Raw genomic sequence first — 14,315 nt, forward strand, 5'->3', positions numbered from 1 at the left:
GTGAGAATGCCTAGCCCAAAGCCACTCCATAAATCCAGGGCAGAGGCTGGAATTGGACCCAAGCACAACTCTTAACATGCAGCCAGGGCCAAACAGATTTGGGGGGGGGGATGGGGCAGGACAGCAGGCAGGCCATTCGCCCTGGGTCTCCAGCTCAAAGAGAGTTGGGGAACCTTTTTCAGACCAAGGGTCTCATTCCCTTCTGGGGGACACATGGCAGTGGTGACTGTGAGCAGGGTCAGAGACAAAGCAGAGCATCAGATGCAAATGATACCTTCATACAGTAGACTACCGTATTTTTCGCCCCATAAGACACACTTTTTCCCCTCCAAAAATGAAGGGGAAATCGGGGTGCGTCTTATGGGGCGAATGCCTGCAAGCCTCGCGCGCCCGGCAGGAGGTCGCACCGGGTGCGCGAGGCTTGGGGTGGTAGCCTGTCGCCCGAAGCACGGGGAGCCCTCAGGAGGGCTCCCCCTGCTTCGGGCGAGTGTCTGCAAGCCTCGCGCACCCGGCAGGAGGTCCCGCCGGGTGCGCGAGGCTTGGGGCAGCAGCCTGTCGCCCGCAGCACGGGGAGCCCTCCGGAGGGCTTCCCCTGCTTCGGGCGAGTGTCAGCAAGCCTCGCGCACCCGGCAGGAGGTCCCACCGGGTGCGCGAGGCTTGGGGCGGCAGCCTGTGCTTCTAGGTGCGCGCAAGCAGTCCGCTAGCCCTGGGAGAGCCCCGCGGCTCTCCCAAGGCTAGCGGACTGCTTGCGCGCACCTAGAAGCTTGGGGCGCGCTGAGCTCAGCACGCCCCAAGCTCCTGGTGTAGCGCAGCGATCCGCTAGCCCTGGGAGAGCCCCGCGGCTCTCCCAAGGCTAGCGGACTGCTTGCGCGCACGCAGAAGCTTGGGGCGCGCTGAGTTCAGCACGCCCCAAGCTCCTGGTGTAGCGCAGCGATCCGCTAGCCCTGGGAGAGCCCCGCGGCTCTCCCAAGGCTAGCGGACTGCTTGCGCGCACGCAGAAGCTTGGGGCGCGCTGAGCTCAGCACGCCCCAAGCTCCTGGTGTAGCGCAGCGATCCGCTAGCCCTGGGAGAGCCCCGCGGCTCTCCCAAGGCTAGCGGACTGCTTGCGCGCACCTAGAAGCTTGGGGCGCGCTGAGCTCAGCACGCTCCAAGCTCCTGGTGTAGCGCAGCGATCCGCTAGCCCTGGGAGAGCCCCGCGGCTCTCCCAAGGCTAGCGGACTGCTTGCGCGCACGCAGAAGCTTGAGGCGCACTGAGCTCAGCACGCCCCAAGCTCCTGGTGTAGCGCAGTGATCCGCTAGCCCTGGGAGAGCCCCGCGGCTCTCCCAAGGCTAGCGGACTGCTTGCCGGCACGCAGAAGCTTGGGGCGCGCTGAGCTCCACACGCCCCAAGCTCCTGGTGTAGCGCAGCGCACCTGGGGGGGAAATAAATTTTTTTCCCTTTATTTCCCCCCCAAAAAACTAGGTGCGTCTTATGGGCCGGTGCGTCTTATGGGGCGAAAAATACGGTACTTCCTACACACACACACCCCTACCTCTATAAAGGAACAGCCCATCCCATTTTGCCACCTGAGGCAAAATGGGGAGGTCCCGCTGACACCACTGCCTTGATTACTGGAGTCACATGGCTGTGGTTTCTGGGTTCCGGTGAAGTCCATGTTATCTCACCGGAAGCCACAGCCATTTCTTGCTTCTCCAGCAGTAGGGGCAGGTGCCTCAGTATGCCTCATGGGTGGGCCGGCCCTGCATCTATACTCCATCCAGAGAAGCAAAAGGTATTATCAAGAGTTCAATGGCATGTTTCAACTAGACACAAGGAGGGTGTGAATCAGAGCCAGCAGGGGGTGCTGTGAGGCTCAGATGCTGCTCTGAGCAACTTTTGGAGGAAGGAGTACCAACACGCCAAGGAAGAAAATGCCGTTCCTTGCACCCCTGCAGACTTCTGGTGTTCATTTCCATAGTGCAATGATCATTATGCATGGTACAGGAGGACAGGCCTCTTTCTTAAGGGGTTTCTAGTCTAAAATTCAGGACAGGGAAGAGAACAGAGGGAGGAGGAGGGAAACAGAAGCAGGGATAATTCAGGGAAGAACATGCATTCGTTCCACTAATGTGCATTTGTTTTCCACTGGCTGTGGCACTTTCCTTCAAACACAGCGCTTTGCAATGGGAGTCCTCAGTTCACATCCAGAGACGCCAGGATCAATGGAGTGGCAATACCACCAATCAACTTCCAAACCACAGTCCCACACAAGACAGGCCTTGTTTCAGCTGAGAGCTCTGGGGTACCACAAGCAAACCCCTACCAGTGAGACCTTTTAGTTTGTAAGAGGTGCAGAGTGAGAATGGCCAGGGTGGTGGTGGCTTTTTCTGCTCAAGATGACAACAATGCCCAATCCTGCCAACTTTTGGAACCAGCACCACTCAACTGGCTTTCAAAGAGCTCAAGGGTGTCCAGCTCCCTGCTGGACTGTTGTGTACAACCACAACCACATACACAGCATCCAAACAAGGGATGTTTTGCCACACCCCAAATTCCCCACCTTGGCACCTGGCGGTTTGCATGAGAGTAACAGCTTGTCATTTATCCCCAGAACTCAATAGTCAGGTGTCCATTCATTGAGGCAATAGCTACTGGTAGCGTCATCTGTACATCAAGTGCCTTAATCCTTTCCCCTCCAACATAATCATTCCACCTTTTGCGACTGCTCCCAATTTTCTCTTTACCATAGGAAGAGACATGGATAATCAAAATCCATTAACAAATCAACATTTAATGACTGTTGGTCAGGAGAATCACATAGTGGAAGCAGCACACAACGTACGTAGCTTTTATAGAGCATTTATATGTTACATTACCTCTGTGGTCCTTTCAACAACCCTGTAAGGAAGGGGGAAATGGTTAATTCCAGTGTTTTTCCCCCTAGGGGTACTAAAGGGAATGCAGTATCAGCACCTTCCCCCAACCCCCAATGTTAAAAGTGTGGCACTTACTGGAACAACTTCATGGTGAGTACCAGCACTTAAAAAAGAAAGAAAAGAGCACTAGTTATTCCCATATCCCAAGAGTGACACTCAAAAGTGTGATTTGCTGAGAGCTACCATTTGAGGCTGTGTACACACTAACCCATTTGAAGTGAAAAGTGTAGTTTTTTTCTGAAGCTGGAATTGTTCACGCTCATCCACAACATGCTGCTTTCAGTGCAGATCAATTCCACATACTGCCATGCACAAGGGTGGCTGTGGTTCCTTGATACTTTGAAAAACCTCCCTTGGATTAGGTTATCCCCCCTGCACAAGCCCCAATGAATGAAGAGAATGGTGACAGCAATCTTGGTATACACCCATCCACGGTATCATTGGGTGGGTGTGGCTGCCCTGCTCCAAACACACACGTATCTGGGACCACCTACAATGTTTTCAAATGGACACACTGCAGGGTAATGCAGACTCAATCTGCAACAACCTTTTATTTTTGGAATAAAACCAGTTTTCTCAATTAGTGCTTTTCAGGGGCAAAAAAAATATGCATCAGAGGTCGATTGTGTGTGGACTACGTAGAAAAGCCAAGCACTCGGTCTGCATCAATTTGAGAAGTGGTGTGTGAACATAGCCTAAATTCATGGCAGAAGTGAGATCTGAACTGGGGGCCCTGATAGGAGTAAAAGGAAAAGACCACGGCCAACTCAATGGGAGACGACATGCTTTCTATGTAGGTCCCAAGTTTAATCCATGGCTTCTCTAGCTATCAAAAAGGCCCCGAGCTGCACGAGGGAGCTCCCTATGGGGAATGGCCTGGTGCAGCCGATCTGAATGAGGATCTCTATCAGTGCTAATCAGCTGTCAGCAAGCCCCACTTGGCAAGGAGCAATTGGGAGCTCACATTAAGTACCCCAACTGTTCCTTTGGAGTCAAGTCCTTAACTGCCACACACATGGTGCCACATATTCCATCAAATGGGGGAAGGGTGCCTCTGATTTGGGGGAAATGGCCTTGCAGACCAAACATGGGATCTGTTCCAGGTCTAATGAGGCCTGTGGGCTGGAGGTCCCCCCACCAATGAGAAAATGGGATCAGTGAAACAGCTTCTCTGCCTTAGACCATGAAAAGCTGCTGCCAGATGGAATAAGTACAGTGGTACCTCGGGTTAAGAACTTAATTCATTCTGGAGGTCCGTTCTTAACCTGAAATGGTTCTTAACCCGAGGTACCACTTTAGCTAATCGGGCCTCCCACTGCCGCCGCCCTGCCACCATGCGATTTCTGTTCTCATCCTGAAGCAAAGTTCTTAACCCGAGGTACTATTTCTGGGTTAGTGGAATCTGTAACCTGAAGCGTCTGTAACCCAAGGTACCACTGTACTCAGGATTTTGAACTGGTGTGACTCTTGTGCCATGTAAACGGAAACAGATACAAAAGGGCAGAGAAACTACATCTTCCTCGCTATCTAGAAAAATAGAGGACATTTTGACACATCAAGACGGCAACAAATTCCAACAGCACAGAACTGCACAAAAGATTCACTGCCTTCACAAAAGCCTTGCTGTCTTTCTGTTATAGCATATCTTTAACAAATAAGATACATTCTAGATTTCTCATGGCTACACTTAGCAGATAAAGCTCATTAATCCTCCGGTTGATTGGGTTCTTTCACCAGCACTAGATCAAAGGCATCAAGACAAAGGCATCTTCATTTCTCCAGAACGGTCCCCTCTCCCTTGTAAACAACAATGTTCTTGTCTGTTTCATACACTTTGACTTTATAAAGTGTCCCCTTAGGAAGGTGCTTCTGGAGGTTTTCCCAGATGTACACGGCAACATTCTCTGTAGTGCTGCAAGAAAGAACAGTGAGTTAGCCATTCTGCCCTTCTGGTTAGATTTCTGTCATCTTCACAGACACTTGGGACACGCCTACACCAGAGGGAGAAGCTGCTGTGGATCATTGCACAACGATCTACAAGAATCCTTTATGGATGGACCCTTGATGTCCACGCCTGTGCTTCTTTGAGTATTTTCACTGATTCACTTTTGAGTTGCATAAGCTTAGAAAGTTTTTTGCACTCATCCAAAACAGATTATCTGGGCGCTTGCATTAGAATATACTGCTGAGGAAGGTTTGAAGTCTAACAAGAGTACGGAGTTGGAAAGGGCCACAAGCATTGCATACACAGATTTCCCACCCAATGGGACATGCACAAAAGAATGGCAAGTGACATTAATCTGCCTATATAGTGTAAAAAAAATGGTCACAAGATCCTTGAGCTGGTGGGGGCCTTGGAAGTCTTCTGGTCCAATCTCTGCTCAGTGAAAGGAATCCATAGAACAAGCCTTCCCTGCGCCGCCGCCCCAAACAGTTGGATGTCCAGGCTCTACTTAAAGACTTCTAGCTACATAAAATGTCCCATAAAATTACCACTGTTGACCTCCTCAAGAAGTTTCTCCTAATGATCGGCCAAAACCTGCCCTCTCTTGTGCAACGGCCATTGGATCTAGTCCTTCCCTCTTTGCGACAACCCCTTCAGGAATCTGAAGAGGGCTGTGGCGTCCCTCTGGCCCCCAGTCTTCTCTTATCCAAGCTAAACCTTCTTAGCTCCTTCAATTTTTCCTCGTAGGGCATATTCTCCATATCGCTGATCCTCCATGTTGCCCTCCTCTGAATCATTTCCAGCTTGTCCAGACCCTGCTTAAGGTGCACCACCCACAACTAGACACAATATTCCAGATTATGCCTAATTAGTTCAGCCTAATTATGCCTAATTAGTAGAGCTGTTACTTCTTGTGACTTGGAAACTACGATTCTGTTAATGCAGCCTGAAATTGCATGAGCCTTTTAGACAGGAGCATCACACTGCTAACACATGTCAAGCTTGAGACCAACTACAATCCCATGATCCTTTTCACACATGTGACTGGCCCAAGGCCACAGTGAGATTCATGGCTGACTGGGGATTAAATAAATTAAATAAAAAATAAAAAATAAAATAAAATAAAATATTACTGCCAAGCCAGGTATCCCCTCTATACCTATGCAAAATTTCATTTTGGTTGTTTTGGCCCAATTACCATCTGGTCAAGGCCATTTTTAATTTGTTATTCTGTTGTTGTCCTCTGACGTGCTAGCAATCCCATTCCAGTATCGTGTCATTTGCAAGTAAGATAAGGATCCCAACCACCCCCTATCAATCTAAGTAACTGATAATAAAAAATTATGGAGTCTCAGGATTAAGACAGAGAATTATGGCACCTGAATTGAACCCTCCCTCCAGTTTGAGGAGAGCCATAGATAAACACTCTCTTGAGTATGGTTCTCCAACCCACCACGAACCCAGCTGACCACATTATCACTTACCTAGATATGGGAAATCTAGCGCCCTCTATTATTATTTATTATTATTTATTGAATTTATATACCGCCCTATACCTGGGGGGTCTCAGGGTGGTTCACAGAATAAAATCAAGATATAAAACCACAAAATACGTAATAAAAATTAAAACAACAACCCAATAGCCCCCCCCCCCAAAAAAAGAAACACATTTTAAAAGGGCATAGGATGTAAATCAGATCAACCAAAGGCCTGGTTAAAAAGGAACATTTTTGCCTGGCACCTAAAGGTGTATAATGAAGGCACCAGGCAAACTTCCCTGGGGAGAGCGTTCCACAGATGGGGAGCCACTGCAGAGAAGGCCCCGTTCTCGTGTTGCCACCCTCCAGACCTCTCAAGGAGGGGGCACACGAAGAAGGGCCTCAGAAGATGATCTCAGGGTCCGGGTATGTCCAAATGGAAAGAGGCGGTCCTTGATGTATTGCGGTCCTAAGCCATTTAGGTACTGCTCCAGATACTGCTAAACCACAACTGCCATCATCCCTGACCATGTTGGAGGGTCACAGGTTGCCAACCCCTGTATTGAACATGCCTGCTAACCAAAATATCATGGAGGACTTTGTCAAATGAAATCAAAATTCAATGATGTCCACAGCATTCCCACAATTCAATGATAAAAAAGCAAAAAAGGACTAGCTGTGTAAGAGGACCTCAACAGCCCCAGTTCATAATGAGATACAGAAAGCTCCCCTACCTTACGACTTCAGCAAAGTAGGGAACATCTTTATCCAGATTCTTGTGATCAAGAGGCTCCATGATAGCTTCCTAAGGATAGAGAGGAAAGGAGGTTAAACAGTTATGTCCATGTCTAGTGCGGGATAGCAGTGTTAGACTAAAGACCTGGAAGGCCAGGGTTGAAATCCCCACTCAGCCAGGAAGCTCACTGAATGACGTTGAGCCAGTCACCATCTCTCAGCCTAGCCTGTCTCACAGGGTGGTTCTGAGGATAAAACCTAAGACACCGTAAGCTCCCTGGAAAAATGGAATAATAAAAATAAATGATAAATAAAACGTAAATAAGAATGCTGTTGGTTCTTATTACAGGTCTGCAATGATGCATAACTGTTTCAACGGGCCATTTCTTCTTAGGTTGTAGCAAATGGAAGATGAATAGTTCACTGCTTGGATTATAGGGTGTATCACTTATTGATCTGAAGGAATTCCCTCCTTGTCCAGATCGTGAAAGACAAGCAACTGGTCTGCTCTCTCTCCCCCGCCCTCTGGCCTTAGTTTAGGAGGACTGATGCGTCCCTTGCCTCTTTTCCTCTACCTGTCTGAAGGAAAATGCAAAAGCTTTCAGGTTGTGTTCATTGTTCTCCCAGTCACGTTTCTCTCCTGCATCAGCCTCCTGCCCCCACAACCCACTATTCCCTGCAACATACACTGGGCTGGGGGAGTACTGCAGACAACGTTTCCACTATGAAAAAAATATGGCATTATTACCTCCATGTAGTCTTTCAGATCTGTGAGGTTGATCACCATCCCAGTAATAGGATCAATCTACAAGACAAGGACAAACAGAGCTTGAACCAGATGCCAAAGGAGAACAGAGAGTGCTGGACCAGATGGACTTTTCTTATGTTCTTAAGCCTGACGAGAAGCAAATAGCTATGTTTTCCATAACATAAACAGCAGAGATATTTGCCTATCGGTGACTACCTCTAAGTCTTAGTCCAAAGAAAGGCACACAACTTGGTACCCGAAATTTCATGCTGCTAAACTGCTCCTCTCATAGCCCCTGTTCAAAAATCAGCAGCAACAGAAGGCCTTGCCACTCTGTTGAGAGCCAAAATGTAAGATTTCTGAAGCTCACAGCTTGCCAAGTACACTGGACTTTGGTCTGGTGCAATGGGTGAGTGAACAGAGAGCTCTGCATTATGAGATTTGCTATAGACCTAGGACTTTGTAGCCACGATCTGCGAGCAACATCACAGCACCCTCAACAGCAGCAATGAATCAGGGAAGCCTCTCTGGAATTTCTGGTGCTGGACAGAAGTTTCCTCTGTTCAAGTTTGTTATCACAAAGCTTGTTGTTGGAATCAAAACTAGGAAAGGGTACAGGGCAAGGAAGAGAAGGGAAATAGTTTCAAAGGAATGGCTCTTCTTTTGCTTTAGTTCTCCTTCCAACAAGTCACAGGCTAGAGCTACTCAGGACAGCAGCATCAGTATTTTACTCTCTAAAACTTGACATCTCTCAGATAAAAGATGTTTTATCTGATTCCCGGTACAGCTGGATCTAAGCCATCAAATCATTTTTTTCCTGGGCATTTTTTAGGTAACAAGATCTCGTAAGAAAAAGGCAGTATGACATGGGGAATGTTTAGAGCTTTGTGCCCCCTGTAACTCTTCAGAACCCCTAACAAGGAACTCTCTATACCGATCCAGGCCATTGGCCCACTGAGCCCCACAGTCTACTCTGGTAGACAGAATTCTAAGCAGGGGGCTTTCCCACAACTACCTACCTAAAACCTTTCAGCTGGAGATGTGGGGGTGTTGAACCTGGGAATTTCTGTGTGCAAAGCAAGGGAAGGACGGTAGCTCAGTGATAAAGCATCTGCTTTGCATGCAGAAGGTCCCAGGTTCAATTCTGGGCATCTCTAGGTAGGGATGGGACAAACTCCATGTCTGAAACCTTGCAGAGCTGCTGACAGTCAGTGTAGACAATACTAAGCTAGATGGGAAAATGGTTTGACTCAACTGAAGACAGGTTTCTATATTCTGCTACTGAGCTTTGGCAATAATCTGGACCACGTTGCCTTCGCCTCTCCATGACAATAACCATCACAGCACCAGTTTCACATATCTGAGTAAGAAAAAACAACTGCAGGCATTGCAAGGTAAAGTATACATGAATGCAGCCTTCTGGGTGCTGAGATAATCCTCAAACTTCACCTGGGCATGATGCCCAGTCCCCATGGTGAGTTCTGAGGTCAGAGGGTGATGCACCACGCCTTGGAAGCAAAGAAGAAAAGCCTGGATGTGCAAGACAAAGAGTTTTGTGCCTTGGAAATTTTGGGAATCCAAAATTATGACTGAGTCTGTCAGAGGGAATATATTTCTGAACACTAATTGCTGAGGATTGTAAGTAGGAAGCACTGAGGGCCTTCTTGCAGGCTCCCCATAACGGGCATCTTGGTGGCCTCTGTGAGAAGAGGATGCTTTGGCCTGATCCTTCAGGGATCTGTGTATGTTCTTATGAATCACTCCCACAATATGAAGTAAATCCCTTTTTCTGCCCTCACGACTAGCACTCACTGAGAATAGCTTCCTCTTTCTAGGCTGAAATCCAAAAGGCAGAATATGGGCTGTGACTCACCAAAATGTTGCAAAATAAAGACTGGATAAAACCCAGGTTGGTTGTTATCTAGAATCTAAAAAATGGCACATTGGTGCCAAACAATCTGAAATGTACTTCAAAAGCCTTGAAAAGTTTACACTTACCTCTCCGTGTACAGTTACTTCCACTGGGGTGGGGAAGCAAAAAGAGAAGAAAAATGTCAAGTCACAGTGAGTTTCAAATCAATTATGATGACATACATAGAGATACTCATCAAGTTCAGCCAAAAGTTTTCAAAAAAGAACCCTTTTTCCCTAAATCTTCCCTTGCAAAGTACCGGTAACTGCTCTGATTTTCTGCCACAAAGAGGCACTATTATATGGAAAAGCCATTTCAGACACTTCTCCTCTGTTGCATTTAACTAGCAATACAGAAGCATAACGATCAGTTCTGCATTTACCTAACTGTGTCTTTGCAAGCACCCAGTTTCCACAACTTTTCTGAGTACTCAAAACAAATGCTTGCAACAGCAAAACAAAACAAAAAAACCCCCCACACAAACACTCAGAATAACGAGGACTGCTCCTGCCTGGTAAAAAACTGATGTTCAGGGGAAAAGCCCACCCCATCCAGGAGTGGGGAGGGTGTTCATTATGGCAAAAGGATGTCCTGTGGTGGGTGGACTACTGCTCCCCAGAAGCAGCCCTCCAAATACTCCTCCCCACCTCCCACATGCAAACCAACAGGGAGAACGTATATCAGTTTGTGGCTGGGGTGATTTGAAGGCCTGCTTATGAAAAGCTACTGGGGGAAAACACCCGCCCCATATGGGGTAGTCCTGTGATTCAAGAGTCCCCTGGGGGTGGATTTCTCTCCCCCACCCAGCCCTCCAAATCACTCCCATCTGAGCTGTAGAATGTGAGCAGAATCAAGGTAGGGCGGCTGGGTGGGCCACATAGCTGAGCATCCCCTCCTCAAATTTAAAACACAAGGATGTAGGAAGTTGCCTTGTGCTGAGTGAGACCATTGGTTCACCTAGATCAGGGACGTCCAACTCTGAAAGAGACTGAGATCTACTCCCAGTATAAACAAATGGCAGTGATCTACCCATTTGGGGGGGGGGGTGGAACCAAAGTTGTTGAGCTTTTTTAGGGGGGCTCCCCAAACGATTGCTCAGTAAACAATAAAGCGTGTAGCTTTATTTTGGCAATCGCCAGATGTTCTTTTTCCCATGTAGAGGAAAATGAGCCCATGATCTACCGCAATAGACTGCTAGCACCCGGGGGTGGGACATCCCGGATCTAGATCATTATCATCTGTACTGACTGCCAGTGGCTCTCCACAGTTTCCACTTGGGAGATGTGTGGGATTGAATTTGGAAACTTCTGTGTGCAAAGCACTTGCTCAGCTACTGAGCTGTGAATTCTCACTGAGTTTGTCAAGCATAAGAAGTTCCTGCAAAGGATTTATCACCCACACAGGAATATCTCCTGCATTATATACCCAATGGAATACACCAAGTTTATCAGGCATAAGTACCAACAAGTCGTAGCTTAGTAGAACTTAAGTTAGTAAGCCCAGGATCAAATCTCATCCTAATGCCATGAGTTTTAAAACTACACACAAGTATGGCTGTACATGAGTGCTCAGGTTAGCTGGTCTTCACCTTTGTAGTTGTGCCCATGTCCATTGGGGTTATTGCATTTCCCAAAAAGTTTCTTGTTTTCTTCATCACTCAGCAAGTTACTGTGGAGAAGTGCATTAAAGAGCTTGTTACTAATCCAGTTTCACCAATTTAAGCATGTGAAAACGTGTGTGCATGCATACACATGTGCTTTCACACTAACCTGGTGGGGCAACTTTTGTTTTTGCTACAGTTTTAAGGCGAGTTTTAGACACATTTCTGGATGGGGTCTTATTCTAAACATGCCCATCTCCAGAGAATAAACAAGAGGTTTTTGTCCCTTATCTTTTCTGACTAAGAAGTGTCACAAGAGGGCTGAACTTTCATAACCAGTAGTTCCTTTCCAAAGTTGTAAATTGCATAAATTTTAAAACACGGGAGTCATTCAAGACTGATCCAAGGACAACCCACAATCAAACACAGTTAAGAAGCAAAAAAATTACATCAATAGATTTTTTTTTAAGGACTGAAAGAGCTGTTTGAATAGCTGCAGAAATAATTTGGGGCACATTTTCACATGTAAGGATTACAGCCCAACCCTAAAGATATTTACTCAGAAGTAAGCCCCACCGAGTAGTACACTGAGTATTTCTTAGTAGATGTGTAAGGATGGGGAAAGCTGAAGAGTCACAGCCCCTCTTCAGGTTTAGGGACAGAAGGAAAAAGGGAAGAGTGTATCATTCCCTCCATGCCCCCCCCAAATAACTATGAAGCCCCACAGCTGGGTGCATCACCCTAGTTTATGTCCACTGCATGTGTGGAAATACAAATCTCCACTCTTTTACATGGCTACTGTGAAACACAAATGTGTGTCGTCGTCATAATCATGCTTTGGAAAGAGGGATGAATTAGTACCAGGTATGCTTTCGAACTGCTAGGTTGGCAGGAGCAGGGACCGAGCAACGGGAGCTCACCCCATTGATTCGAAGCACGACGGGGTGAGCTCCCGTTGCTCGGTCCCTGCTCCTGCCAACCTAGCAGTTCAAAAGCACGTCAAAGTGCAAATAGATCAATAGGCACCACTCCAGCGGGAAGGTAAACGGCGCTTCCGTGCGCTGCTCTGGTTCGCCAGAAGCGGCTTAGTCATGCTGGCCACATGACCCGGAAGCTGTACACCAGCTCCCTCGGCCAATAAAGCGAGATGAGCAGCGCAACCCCAGAGTTGGTTACGACTGGACCTAACGGTCAGGGGTCCCTTTACTTTTACCTATGCAATTTAGATAATGGTTGCTCAGTGGCGAGTGGGGAGGATGCATAACACACTTTGGTACTGCAAACAGGTGCTGGGGTTCAGCCCTAGTCTAAGTGAAACCTTTGCCATGAACCCAGTCCTGATCCATCAAAGCAGCACATTTACCTTGCTCTGCAGCAAAGGGAGTTTGGAAGCCCCACATCCTTTCTGTCCCCCTTAACTTCACAAAGCCTGATTAGAGCTGGATTTCGGTATGACCAACCATTTTGAGGTGGAGCCCTGGAGCCAAAAAAAATTCACATGCACACACACAGAGAACGGCTCCACATAGATTGGATATGTATAGGGGGTGCCTCCCTACTGCTTCTTCGGGCAGCACTCTGCACATGCTCCGAGCCACCATCTCCCTTAACCTTAACATCACATCGGGAATCTCAGCCACGATCTTGCTGCAAAGAAAGCCGCGTCTTGATGCAAAGTGAGGAAGCGCACGCCCCCTCCTCATATACATACATATATACGCAAGCCCCCTCCCCCTGCGCATGCGCGCGCCCTGCGCGCGCCCTCCGCTCGCCCGCTACCCCCTCGTTCCCAGCAAGCAGCCGAAAAGGGCCGCTTCTTAGCTCCCTCCCCGCTCCCCGGCACCTGTGCAACCGGTGGCAGGCGCTGAAGGAGACGCAGCGGGAAACCCGGGCCAGGCGGCTAGGCCCGGCGAAGCGCGAAGGCGGCGCCATGGCAACGCCGGGCAGGTGGGCGGGGGTCTTCCCTTTCCGCCGCCGGGGGCTCGCACTTCTGGTTTTCCCGAGGGGGCGCTACTGAGTCTGCGCAGCGGGCAGAAGGCGCAAGCTCAGTAGCGGCAATTGAAGCCTCTTCCTTATCCCTCTCCCCCCCCCCCCCCATCCTCTGCTCACTGTTGGAGAAAGTTTGCAAAGGAAAGGAGATATGTTGTGTCAGTCTGTTAAGAGGATGACGCAGGTGGAGGGGGGGACTTTGCTTCATTCGGAAAGGTTTTGGAATATGCGTGAAGGGCTGCAGAGCTGGCAAAAGGCAGGGCAAGCCCAGTCTCCCCAGTGCCCTTTAAATGCTGAAAGCATGCACATTATAATTACAGATGAAATACTAGGTAGAAAGGTTTAGGGTTGCACGCAACACTAGTCATTCTTAGACTTGTTAAATCGGTGCACATTCAATGGGTCTACTCTGAATAGATGTCAGTTGGTTTGAAATGATACTGGCATTGAAATACTACTACTACTACTACTACCTAGTATGAATGAATGCAGCATTTTCTTGGCCTTGTCTCTGACTGGCCCTGTTGCTGTTGTGGTTTTTTTGCATTCCAGACAAATGCAATAGCCACAAGCCAATATGCAGCTGAACATACCCACAGGCATGAATCCAGTCTTGCGTTGGATCGCAGCCACTATTTTGTCCTACTGCGACAATAAATAAAGGCACAGGGAGCAGATGCTGGCAATGAACAATTTTTGGCAATAGTCAAGGAAACAAACATTTTTGACTGTCAAGTCTGTCCACTATTGCTGCTCCCAGCACTGAAGAAATTGTGGTACTGGGACTAGTTGGAAAAGATGTTAAAAAGAAAGATAAAACCTATTCCTGTATGCCACGACAGCAGCAAGGACTATGTTAGCCCAGAATTGGAAAACAGAAGTAATACCAACTATTACTGAATGGCAGGTCAAAATGATTAATTATGTGGAACTGGCTAGAATATCGGGGAGAATAAAAGATCAGGATGAACAAAAGTTTTATGAAAATTGGA

General features: G+C 47.9%; 1 protein-coding gene and 1 long non-coding RNA gene across 2 annotated transcripts; both read right to left on the reverse strand.

The window, feature by feature from the left end:
* Positions 1-2,751: 2,751 nt before the first annotated feature.
* On the reverse strand, positions 2,752-4,119 carry LOC310696090. Its single transcript, XR_014520408.1, has 2 exons — positions 3,430-4,119; positions 2,752-3,192 (listed from the first exon to the last, which is right to left on the reverse strand). It is a non-coding gene; the product is annotated as an uncharacterized lncRNA (long non-coding RNA).
* A 292-nt stretch (positions 4,120-4,411) lies between these two features.
* LOC310696076 (6-pyruvoyl tetrahydrobiopterin synthase-like) lies at positions 4,412-13,358 on the reverse strand. The gene is made up of 6 exons (XM_083481244.1): positions 13,178-13,358; positions 11,323-11,402; positions 9,821-9,843; positions 7,823-7,879; positions 7,074-7,144; positions 4,412-4,828 (listed from the first exon to the last, which is right to left on the reverse strand). Exons 1-6 carry the CDS (start codon positions 13,264-13,266, stop codon positions 4,687-4,689), a joined length of 462 nt encoding a protein of 153 aa, XP_083337370.1. The 5' UTR covers positions 13,267-13,358; the 3' UTR covers positions 4,412-4,686.
* Positions 13,359-14,315: the final 957 nt, after the last annotated feature.

This window comes from Podarcis liolepis (genome assembly GCF_965112155.1).
Source record: "Podarcis liolepis genome assembly, chromosome: 16".
In the NCBI taxonomy this organism is placed as follows: domain Eukaryota; kingdom Metazoa; phylum Chordata; class Lepidosauria; order Squamata; family Lacertidae; genus Podarcis; species Podarcis liolepis.